The sequence below is a fragment of the Tachysurus vachellii genome, chromosome 20 (genome assembly GCF_030014155.1).
Source record: "Tachysurus vachellii isolate PV-2020 chromosome 20, HZAU_Pvac_v1, whole genome shotgun sequence".
In the NCBI taxonomy this organism is placed as follows: Eukaryota; Metazoa; Chordata; class Actinopteri; order Siluriformes; family Bagridae; genus Tachysurus; species Tachysurus vachellii.
Window position 1 is genome coordinate 13,458,982 of NC_083479.1, and position 13,290 is coordinate 13,472,271.

General features: G+C 36.3%; 1 protein-coding gene across 3 annotated transcripts in view; it reads left to right on the forward strand.

Annotated features, from left to right (window-relative positions):
• The window catches only part of LOC132862999 (roundabout homolog 1-like), a 178,996-nt gene that overhangs the window by 26,503 nt on the left and 139,203 nt on the right, over positions 1–13,290 (forward strand). For all 3 annotated transcript variants that reach the window (XM_060895472.1, XM_060895471.1, XM_060895473.1), the window contains exon 2: positions 11,096–11,182. In XM_060895472.1, coding sequence (XP_060751455.1) covers positions 11,096–11,182 — 87 coding nt within the window. The remainder of the gene's footprint in view (positions 1–11,095; positions 11,183–13,290) is intronic.

Consider the following 13,290-nt stretch of genomic DNA (forward strand, 5'->3'; position numbering starts at 1 on the left):
CTCTGGATAGATTGTGTTTGTGCAGGAAACAGTAGTGCTTTTGGCTCTAGCTGTATTTATTTGGAATACATCCTGTATATGCACTATTATTCATTCATATACACTAAAAGTAATGGCCAGATTGCTTCACATTGAAATATATACAGCCTGGTGTTTGCAACACTATGACTCTGGTGGTATTATAGGGATATATGTATGTATTTAAATGTTTGTAGTCTTATATAGAATGTGCAGAGACTCACTTCTGAATGAGGATCATCTCTGTTATTACTGTCCAGTGGTTGTTATTTCTCTGTGTTACATGCCTGAACATTTAAAGAGGTCCACCAGGATGTAATATGAGACTCTACTGCCCTCTTGTGGTGTTCTTAAAACACGACAGCTTTTAAGAATCTAGTTTCTGTGAAATATTATAGCGTGTGAATATTTTCCACTTTATTTTACTATGAAAAATTTTAATGCAAAGTTTAAAAAAATTACATTTCTAAAAAATGTTCTTCAAATATGTTATCATGGTGTAAATGGTGCTAACTATGTAGCAGGAATTCTCATTTTAAATGAAATTGAAGAATGTTTAATGAAATCTCAGGATTCAGGCAGGCTTTGATGGTGAGCTTGTGGAGAATAGACTATGTTTTAATGGTCCACTGGAACAAACTGACCTTTCTGTGATGTTCCTACCTGTAATACCCTTAACGTTCGAATTGCCTGTGAAGACAAAGCAACAGCTAAGACAAAGCATTTGTGGTTATTGAAAAAGAACTGTCAAATAACCAATTAAAATAAAATAAACAATTAAATGAATTAATCTATCTGTACTGAACCAGGAATATGTGAATTCTGGGAAATACTGGATTCCATTTTTAAGCATATAACTTAATTTTCATTACATGAATATGTCCAAAAATTGCTGTGTGCATGCTTTTGAGAAGAATTTTGGATGTAGAAATGGAGAGAAATGGAAGCTGAAAGTTCTAAAGGCCAAAGCGATTAAATAACCAGAGCGGTTCGATCTTTGGGTTGAAGAAACTTAATATGACAAGCAGCTTAACTGATGACAGCTGAAGATGGCTGAAAAATATCAGCTAAGTGGTATGTAGAAAGAAATCTAGAAAATGTTGGCTTACGTCTGTGTGTGTGTGTGTGTGTGTGTGTGTGTGTGTGTGTGTGCGTGCGTGTGTCTGGGAATATTCCTCTCACAGAACAGAAACCCACAGAGGAAGTGGCATGTCTGAGGTTAAGGCAGTATGTGGAAAATGTGGCCTGAGGAAAAGCTTAAACCTTCACTGTGAGCCATCGGTTTACTAGAAAATGTGCCTCCTAAATCAGCATATTTGTAAAAATTCTAGTTGTTTGATCTCTGTTGATTATGGAGTGCAAAGCTAGAACAACTGTTGAAATAAATGTAATTATATCCACCGCAGGTGCAGATTTCTCTAAATTATGTTTTGCTGAGAGTTCACACTGAACATAACTATTCTTTATCTGTTAATATACTGCTTCTGGAAGAACTCGTAGACAAAGACGGTCGTTCTCGGCACTGCACAATGGTCAGTATTGTTATCTAAATGCTGTATAATTACATCAGTGATAAAAAAAAAATACATTATTATTTTATCCACTTTACACATATATTTCCATTCATATATATGAATGGAATATGGAATGGGATATTCTATATATATCCCATCTCTCTCTCTCTCTCTCTCTCTCTCTCTCTCTCTCTCTCTCTCTCTCTTTGTGTATCTTTTTTCTCTGTCTTATACACATCTTCTTGTGTGTGTCAGATGGAGCAGTGGAGACAGCAAGTCTGTGGTTTTGCGTCATGTGAAACAGATGAAGTGTGATGGTAAATTTTGCAGGAGGAAACATCTGGTTGTATCTCTCCGTTCTGTTTGCAAATCTAAGCTGAACATTACCACTGGTCAGTTTACAGGCAGTTTACAGACTTCAAATAGCCTGATAAAATCTGACACTTTACCAAATCATGATAGGTAATGCATTTGCTCAGGGACATGTTGATAATTATAACAGTTTTAACTTGAATAAATCTCCAAGTTATGTAATTGCACTTTTTCCTCATATAGTAACCACACTGTCCATCACCTAGATGAGGATGAGATTCCCTTCTGGAGGAGATTTTTCTTACCACCCTTGCTGCTGGCTTGCTCATTAGAAATACATTCATGCATTTTATACTTGAATTTATCCTGAATTTATATTATTTTGTGAAGCTGCCTTGTTGAAATCCATCCATTGCTAAAAGTGCTATACAAGTCAAATGAACTGAATTAAACAGATCAGTTGCTTCACTCTGCAAATATGTCAAAGAAACGGTATGAATACAGTAGTTGCAATAGGGATGACTCAATGAATCACATGCTTCAAGCATGTTAAATGGATTTACATGTTAAAAAAATCATTATTTTATTGATCATTTTTCAGGGTTAAATATACTGTAGAAATGTTGGGCGGACTCGCAAAATACTACAGAGATATAAACAATCATCACATGCACATAGGTTGTTGTTAGGGAAACTTTAGTTGAATTTCTTTTACTTTATTTACATATTCGTGAAAGTCACATAGGTGGGGAAACAAATGGCAAAACCAAATGATGGAATCATCTAATAAGACATAGATGTGCATTCTGTTCATAAGGTATATGACAATCTTTTCACATATTCTTTAAATGCTGTTGACATGCATCAGAGTAACAGATAGATGCGAAAATATAATCTAGTATTTATACAGTCAGCATTTGTCCTCAAGACACCTAAAAATACCTAAAGTTAGAATGGACTGATGTCTTTTTTGATCAAAAATGCAGTTTTTAGTTAGTGGAAACATTCGAAGCGTCTCGCAGAGCCTCTGATAGACACTCTGATAGACAAGAGCTGAAGGCACGACAATTTGAGAGTCCTCCACTGGAGTATCAAATACATTAACACCATGACACATGATTTATTTTGATTTATAGCATCCACGTCAGCACACAACAGTTTCCTATCTGTTATGCATTAATCATAGGGCAGGTGAGTTCAGTTGAGTTATGATTGTTGATGGTCTGACCTGCTCCCTGTTCTTTTGAAACCTGTGATTACCTGATTTCAGAACTCCAGACACACTGTGGCCTTTGGAAATAGAGTGGTTTAGCTTTGTTGTGCCAGGAAAGTTGATATCTTCCTTATTCACAAAAAAGGCTGGAACAAATAGCATTTGAGCATGCTGAGCTTTGAGAAGGTCACAAGCATCAGATTCTTACATTGTGTTATTTTTAATGTCCTCACTAGTGGTTCATCAATCATCTGTCACTCAGAATATCAACAGGTGCTGTCAGTCAAATGTCACTCCTGTTACAGATTTGCCAGAATCAGTCAGTTTGCAGTCCAATCTGTTGTAGAATGAGATGGTGGTCATGCCATGTGCTAGTGTAGATCTCCTGCTGGTGGACACAGTAGAGCCAACTAGATCAATCCATGTATTTCTGGTTAAAACTGAAACCCGTATTAAATTGTTGAGAAAGTTGTTCTTAATAGTCACTGACAGTTCAGATCAAACAATACAAAAAGAAGTGTCAGAGAACTGACTGATCTGGGAACAGCACTATATTATAATAAACTAACTACACCATACTACACTACAATTCACTACACTACACTACACTACACTACAATTCACTACACTACACTACACTACAGTATACTATTATATACTATACTACACTACACTATATTATAATATACTATACCACGCCACACCATATCACACTGTTATGCTATGCTATGCTATACTATACTACACTATACTATACTATACCACACCACACCACATCACATCACACTATACTATGCTATACTATGCTATGCTATTCTATACTAAACTATACTATGCTATTCTATACTACACCACATCACACCACATCACACTATACTATGCTATACTATACTATGCTATACTATGCTATGCTAGACTACATTATACTATCCTATACTATACTATTCTATACTATACTATGCTATACTATGCTATACTATGCTATACCATACTATACTATGATAAACTACTGTATACTATGCTATACTATACTATGCTACACTATACTATGCTATACTATACTATACTATGCTACACAATACTATACTATACTATACTATACTACACTATACTATACTATACTATGCTACACTATACTATACTATACTATGCTACACTATACTATACTATACTATACTATACTACACTATACTATACTATGCTACACTATACTATACTATGCTACACTATACTATACTATACTATGCTACACTATACTATGCTATACTATACTATACTATGATATACTACTGTATACTATGCTACACTATACTATGCTATACTATACTATACTATGCTACACTATACTATACTATACTATGCTACACTATACTATACTATACTATGCTACACTATACTATATTATACTATACTATACTATACTATACTATACTATACTACACTATACTATACTATACTATACTATACTATACTATACTATACTATGCTACACTATACTATACTATACTATGCTACACTATACTATGCTACACTATACTATACTATGCTACACTATACTATACTATACTATACTATGTTGTACTCTTTCCAGCTACACTACACTACACTATACTACACTACACTACACTACACCACACTATATTATACAATAGTAAACTATACTGTTCTATACCATAGTTCACTATACTATAAAATGTTGCACTTAATTAATTGGACAGAAATCTCATTGGACTGAAACACTAGAGTAAGATCATCTTTGCTTCATGATGATTTAGTTGCTATCTGTGTCCATGTAACTACATCATATGATCATTTTAAGCTTCTGGTAAAGTGTAGACTAACAGACTTTGCTTGTTAGTCAGCCCTAAAACAATTCAGACAACGTGGCAAGAAAAATGTAGTGCTGTTCACATCAGAGGTGCGTTCTCATCTCAGGCATGAGTGTGTTGCTTTCTCAGGGTTGCACCAGACTCTCACACTGGAAATGAAAGGAAAACAAGGATCTTTTTTATTTAACTTCTATCAAAACCTTTGAATGGACATTTTAACATTTTAACATTTTTTGAGAGAACATTCTTATAGTCAATTATGCAAATCAGATTAAAACAAATGTCATTGGTTACACACCCAACCCTACACAGTACAACATGAAGTGAAGTGCTTTTTACTGAGACATTAAACAGACTTTGTATTCTAAAACCAAATTCACTTACTTAGGAATAGAAAATATCGATATAAAGATGCACAAAATAAAAGGTAGACTGCAATAAAGTGGTAGAAAATGCAGTGTTCAATTCAATACTGTGAAACATCAAGCTGAGAGAACAATAGAAATATTCAATATTTATAAATATGGGATATGCTGTGTGTATTGACATGAATGTTGGGTGTGTAGGTGTGGTGCATTGAAATCCAAGCTATGTATTTATATGAATATGTATTAATAGTTCTATATATTGTCCTGGGTGAGGGCCTGAATGCCCCGAGGTAAGAAGCTCCTCCTCATTTCCTCTGTTTTGGCCTTCAGGGAGCAGAAGCGCTTTCTTGACAGCAACAGAGAAAAGAGTCCATTGTTAGGATGGCTCAGGTCCTTCATTATCTTCTTGGCCTTGGTCCAGCACTGCTCGCTGTAGATAGACTGCAGGTCAGGGAACTCAGTGCGGATGGTGTGCTCAGCTGATTGCACCACCCTCTGGAGAGCTCGTCTATCCTGCTTGATGCTTGAGGCTGTGATGCTTCATGACAGAATGCTCTTGATGGTGCAGGTGTAAAACATTTGTCTATATGTGAATATATGTGTAAAACACTTTTCCACTAATAACCAATGATTTTCTTCATATATTGCACAGACACAGGTTTATATGAAAACAAGGATGTGATGCTCATATCAAATTTTATCTCACTTACTCACTTTCAGTAACAGCTTCATGCACGTCTCGATGGATCCGGAGCCTTTCACAGGAACTCCAGGGGAAATTAAGGGAACAGAATCCTATCTATGATGGAAATTTTATATAACTAGATGTCAACATGCAGAACACTGTATCCAATTTAAAGGATTATAAATGTATAATCATGTAATCTAGGTTTGGCAGAAATTTCACCTTCTACCCAGCCTTATCTCATTTACCCTGCTCCACCGTTCTCTCCATATTATCGTCTCACCCACTTACAGTTGTGAGAAATATTTTGTGTACTTGAAATATTGCATTAATTACTTTTTATCCACTTGTACAGGCTTCTCCAAAATGTAACCGAAGACAGGCTGTGATCTATTAAAATGGCAGACGAACTCTGATTCCTGACAGTCTATCTTTAGAAAGATCATTTCATCTGAACCATGCCATGTGATCATACATTTTCAGAGGACATGATGGAAGGAGTGTGCTGGTTTGGGTTTTCATTGCTGCCTCAGGAACTGGACAGCTGCCCAGTAATTGAGAATACTGAATTCAAAACTGTATCACATATTTAAGAGGAAATAGCCAACCTTTGATGATTAAACAAAACAATTCTACATTAACAAAAGACTAAATGAACAACAGAATGGCTTTAAGAATGAGAATAAATATATAGTATCTGTATACATACTGTAAAATAGAGGCAAGAAATATTTTTTTCATCCAGGATTTCAATGAATAATTTCTGTGGTCAATTTAAAGGTTGCTAACGGACTGTGTTATTAGTTTCTGCTTGTCCATTATTGACTAGAATGAAAAACACCAAACCATTCAAATGAATTAAACTTGGACCCAACGTCTGTTTATTAGCAGCAGGCACACTTCTTATCATGTTCACTATCATATGATTACTCAGCATTCACATCACCCACACACCCTATATACTGTATATATATATATATACAGACTCTGGCCAGTCAGTTCAGTTTATTCATTGCGAAGTGTTGCTGTGGTTCCAGTCGATGTACTAAGACATTGTTTATCTCATTTTTGATCTGGTATTATCTCTAAGATTTTTTTTTTATTCTGGATTTAGCTCTGTTTTCAAGTGGACTGTCTTGACCACGACATTTGTCTGTGAGAGTTGGTTGACAGCATTTGTGAACTTTTACAGTACATGTGACAAATGTTCAGAAAAATATTGCAAATAATAATAATTCAGCTATAATAATTCCAAGAACCACATTCCCTTAATTATCCTCCACTAATTGCTTTTTTATTTTTGACGCAAAACTCTGATTTAATAATGACCCAAGGCTCAAATGACTTGGCCCAAGACTGAGGTAATGAGATGATAAGGAGATTATAGTTGTTGTGATAGCAGAATAGGTTATTAACAGATTATTAATTGCTTTTTGGACTCAATAAATGTCTAATGCAAGGCAACAGATCATCAATGATTCATATTTACTTATATTCTTATTTGTAGCATTGCTCTCTGTCTCTCATTCTGCAATCTCTAACACCTTCATTTACAGTATATCATATCATCTTTTTTTCATCAGGTGCAGAAGTCATTTCAAATAACCCAGGGATATTAGTGATTTGCTACAATGTGATTTTGAATGATCTGGCCGTGGGTTTAATTTTAAGCTCTTATGAGAGATGTGCTAGTGCAATAAGACAGCATATGAATTTATCAGAGAACGAGGGTTGAGCATACAGCATACGACACAAAAAGACAGCAAGACAGCACAAAGGATGATCAGTTTGCTTACTGGTTAATCAGGCATCATATGAAATAATCAGACACACAAGTTAATCTGCGAGTATATGATTTGATCATTACATTTACAAAGTTTTGCAGATGCTCTTATCCAGAGCAACTAACATTAATCTCATTTATATAGCAGAGCATTTGAGAGTTAATGCCTCACTCAAGCTTGGTTGTCTATGGGATGTGACAGCAGACCAGTTGATCAAGCAGTATACAGGTTGATTGTACAGCATCTTTGAGGATCAATTCAATTTTATTTGAACAATATAGATTTTCACAAAGCAGCTTTGTAGAAATCATTTCCACAAGATTGATGAGGAAGATGAGAAGGCCTGGAGTGTAGTCAGTGTTCAGGTTTATCCCAAAAGTGTTTAGTGCAAAAACATTTAAGATCTTCCCTACATGACCCTAGGCAAACCATGTCTTTATGAAGCTCACTTTGTGCACAGATGCATTGTCATGCTTGAACATGTTTGGGGCTGACAGCTTCAGTGAAGGGAAATCTAAATGCATGGGGGCAAAAGGGCATTTTATATATTTGCATGCTTTAAAACTTTGGTGAAGGAACACGTAAGGGTTTGATGGTCAGATCAGGTGTACATATGCTGTAGTGTACATTTATAGACATAATATAGACACAAAAAAAATCTGATACTGAAAGAAAATATTTAATTTAGTCTAAAAACATGCAGTAGTCTGACATTTCTAACTGAGATAAAATATGTGGTTTCAAATCTGATTAACATACCGTTTTCTGTACTATGAGTTTTACTACATTTTTATTCAGGATGCAGGCCATATCATTTATTATTAACATCAAAACTGTGTGACAAGTACCAAATGGATAAAAAAAGAGCATGTCAATGGAGGAATGCCTGCTTGCTTCATCACATGTTCCCAACAGCCATTGCTCCTCTTTTAGCAAGTCCCACAGTGAACAGTATAGACAAAAGCAATAAACATGTCTGTGATGAATGCGCAGAACCATGACTGGATATTGCCCTTGTGTAAAACATAATCCCTGAAAAAATCTATAGATGTGTGACAGATTAAAAGAAGACGGGGCATTTTGTTGACATTCCCATAGAAGGAAGAGTCACTGTAAATCAATACTAAGTTCTTCTGACTGATTTGGATGCCCCTGCTTGCATCCACAAGGCACGAGGGATCAGTTAATGGGTAAATAATTCATTTATTCATATAAAACATATGACATGGCCATCACAATCACCAAATAAGTCAAATAAATCAAGCCAGTTAAACAACTATTGGCAGATTTTGGAGTAATGTATAAGATTAGTGCTCTCCACTACCATCTTCAGCACACCAGCTGATGATATATCCTGGAAAAACAATGTTTATTCTTATAGTACAGCTCTAGAGATATGCAGATTCTATGATAAAGGACATTAAAGGTGTTCTGGTGGCTTGGTGGTGACACCTTAGTAAAAAAATACTGCAATGGTTTTTCCTTTCATTTATCACCCATGAACCCACCCTTTTTGAGCAATTTTTGAGACACTCAGAGTCTAAAAATTATACTTGCCCCGCTATGAAGAAAAAAACCCTCTCCTGTTGCCCTTAGATAGCACAGCAAAGGAAACTTTAACATTCTTTGTGTACAGTATGTACCTATATTATACCCAGGTGCAGGGATCCTTTAAACATTCTGTAGTAATTGCTCTTTCATTTACAGGTCCAAAATTATGATTTATTAAGGCCTCAATGCTTGACTCTGAGAGTTGAGAGAGCGAGAGGTGAGGGTGAGTCAGAGAGGAACTAAAGAGACAGGTGACAGGTGGGGAGGATTACACACTGGAGCTAAACCATCTGTCTGTCAGCACCACTTCATTTAACACAGCAACAAAATTCCCCCACTCACTGTGATATTAAATGACACAGAAGAATGGATCTGCTGACTCTCTTTGCTTGTCTTTGGATGCTCTACAAGTGACAGTGGTAACAGTAGCCAAATGTACAGTTCTTAGCTAGAAGCTTGACCACAGTTCAGTCTGGAATCTTTGCCTCTTTACCACAGAATTAACCAAATTGGCGTAAAGAGAACAGGAGAACAGACGTCTGCAGTTTTTAAGGCACAGGCACAATTTTGAGGTTGCAGCATATTTGATCTATCTAGTTAATCTATTCCAAACTGAAACATACTACAATGCTTCCACAGTTTTCCTTCATTATGCTTAGCTGAACTGATTTTCAGGGAAGTTCGTTTTGACTCTGCGGTATGAAACTCTTAATGAGCAACTGTCAAAACATCACAAGTTTTTCTCCTCTTGTTTATGAATCGGCACTATGGATACACACAGCTTACTCGTGATTGCTGTCTTGACTTGTCTTTATTGCACACAGTAAATCAGAATGAATTTAATCAAACAAACAGGCCTCAAAACCTATAATTTTCTGCATTCCGCTGTCCAAATTCAGACCAAAATGGTATATTAAAGCCCTGTAAGGCAACAGAATATTGTTCTACTAAGTCATGCATAAAATGACAGTGGATACAGATTTACATACCTGTGAGGCCTAAATAAATAGAAAAGACTAAAATCAAGGGCATAAACCGAGTGTAACCTACATGGTCGTCACAAACCATAAATAATGACCGATAGCTTGGCTTACAAGTAATAGTAGCACTGATTACAGTTATTATGATGGCAGTGTTGACCATGTTGGCAAGTCTTCCTTGCTTGTCTCTCGAAGCCTTCAATACTGTATGTTCAAACTCAGTAAATGTCTAATAGCTCTGTTGCTGAGCTGGTTTTTCACAAAATTCATTCATTCATTCATTCATTCATTCATTTATTCACTTGTTTAAACCATTCACTTAAAGATACTTAGGCCTGATTTAATGATATCCAAAATAATCATATTGTGACATGTAATATTTTTTTTCGACTTGTTTTTTCTATTTATTGATTGATTTATTTTTTTGGTGTTCTGAATGTTCCCAGTATACACAGTGCATTTATCTATCAGTGAGACGGCTAGGTTAGTAAATTAAACTTGAACTCACAGAATAGTGGATAATAAAGTCACTGCGATGCATCTAGAAATAATAAAAATGTTAAGCTTGTATTTCGGTATTTTACATTCATAATGTAATAATTCATCATTAGGTAGTTGGCCTCAAATATATTAACTTGAGGGCTACATGTATTAACTAGTGGCCTTAATTTATTCATTTGTGATCAAGGCCACCTCAGTCGCTCTGTATAATTCTACAGTGTAATTTGTATGGAAAAAGGGGGGAAATCAGAAAGAAGCCTTGCTATACATATTATGCCACACAACGCAACTACTGTGTTCTCTAAAAATGACACGTCCCTTTTATTTTCCTTTTTGACAGATAACAGTGTGCAGAATGAGCCACATGGAGCAACAACATCCGTTCCATCTTCTGACCATGATGAGGACAACTCACCTGGTTACACTGGTAAAGCAATTTTCTTCTTATCCTTATGTTGATATCGATATCAGCTTGGAGCATCTGTACAGTATCACTGTATAATGTGCAAAAAATACTCTTATGTACTACAATGTCACAGTGAAGGAGTAGATTAATTTTCTACAAAACAGCTGTTTTCACAGTAGTTAATTCAGTTGATAAGCTGTCATTGTCAAATATGTCACTGCAGATATACAGTAGTGAAGCTTTTTACATGGAAGTATTTATAGCACTTACACACAAAAATATTGCTTTTCCTGTAGTAGTTTCGTATCTTATTAATTTCAAGAAAGCTTGTGAAGGCATGACGTGTAAATAGAATAAGTGATATCAGGAAGTATCTGGAAGATCACTCCACAACATCCAAAGCATGAAGTGTTCACTAATAAACTAAATATTGCAATTGTAGTAAAAAAAAAAAATGTAGACTCTTTAAAGTGTTTCTTTGAGGGCTCTTTGAATGGTTATTGATTTTTTGTAAAAAAAAAAAAAAAAAAAAAAAAAAAAAAAGTTAATATTTTTACACTTTCCATATAGAATTTGGGGGGCATGGTGGCTTAGTGGTTACCACCTCCAGGGTTTGTGGGTGGGGTTTCGGTTTCCATCTCTGTCCTGTGTTCTTGAAGTTTGCATATTTTTCATGTGTTTCTGCATTTTCCTCTGGGTATTCTGGTCTCATCCCCCTCTCCAAAGACATGCTTTCTAAGCTGACTGGCATTTCTAAATTGTCTGTGGTGTGTAAATTCGTGTGCTATTGGCTCTGCGATTGGTTGGCCCTGAGTCCCTTCCTGGCTTCAGAACAGTAAATAGATGGATGGATGTAGATCCTGTTCAAAATGGTTTCCATTACAAAGTGAAACACTGGGTTCACCAAGGTGAAGACCTTCCTTCCAAAGACTGTGTTTATGTTTGTCTCTCTAAGCTACGGGGAGCTGGGGTCACACTTCCAAAGAAAGTGTAATGCAACCAGCTGAAATATGTTTTCTTTGGAGCCCTATGACCCAGAGAGCCAGCAACTCAGTGTAGAGAAGCTAATTGATTAAGACTCTCCTCTTGCTCCCCAGGCTGGACTCATTTGTAGCTCTGATAGAAAAACTCTGAGTGCAAACACAGATTTAGTCTCTATCCAATTATTTCTTAACATTTTAGAGAGAAGGTTTTACTTCAACATTCTCAATAATGTTGGCTTTTGGTCTTGGTGTGCCAAATCTTTCTAGAGATTACCTCATGTTTTTATAGGCAAAGAGCTACTAAAACATTGTTCTGGAAGGTATTATGATGTTAATACACAGATTTAAAAACTTAAATGCAGGAGAAATTTTAGGTAATCAAATGCAATTTTGACTGGCATCAAAAAGACACCTGGTTTGACTGAGAGAGTCAAGAAACGAGGGAGCAGTGCATCAGAATGTAGATACGCTCCTAGAATAGAAAGCTTTCAAACTGTCTGTCATATTTCACTTGCTCATTTTCCCACTGACCCTGGATGACAGAGAAACACACCGCTACCCTGCTGCCCAGCGACAGGAGCGATGTAGAGAAAAGGGTGGAACAGGGACTTGATTGAACGGTGGCATGATGTGGAAAATGAGACTATGAGAGAATAAGAGCGCTGACAGTTAAGAAAAGTGGCAAATTGGCACGAAGAGAACAGAGGAAGGAAAAAAGAGAAGGAGAAAGTGACAGATTGTATATGACAGGAACTCAAGTGGAATGAGTCAGTCAGTAATGGAAAGTGTGTGGAAATGAAACCAGGCACGTAAACAGCATGGTTCTCTTTGAAATGGCAGAATGGATGGAGGCAGCTTTCCTCAGCAGGAGGGTATCATTACCGTCTGTCTACCTTTGACCCGAAACCCATCTGACTGCTTCATCCACATGGACAGCCAATGACTATCTATTAGATATGAACTCTATCCACTTGAACCTAAACGGCTGCCCGTAGCTCTGCGTGGGTGACTGAGAGGACATGCAAGCTCTTGCTTCCATTATCTGGTGCCTGTGTCATTGCACTAATGGCATTTGGAAGAATGGCCTGAGATCAGTGTGACTAACTGAAATCCACAAAACCCTGTCCTAGCTGCCAGAACTCTGCA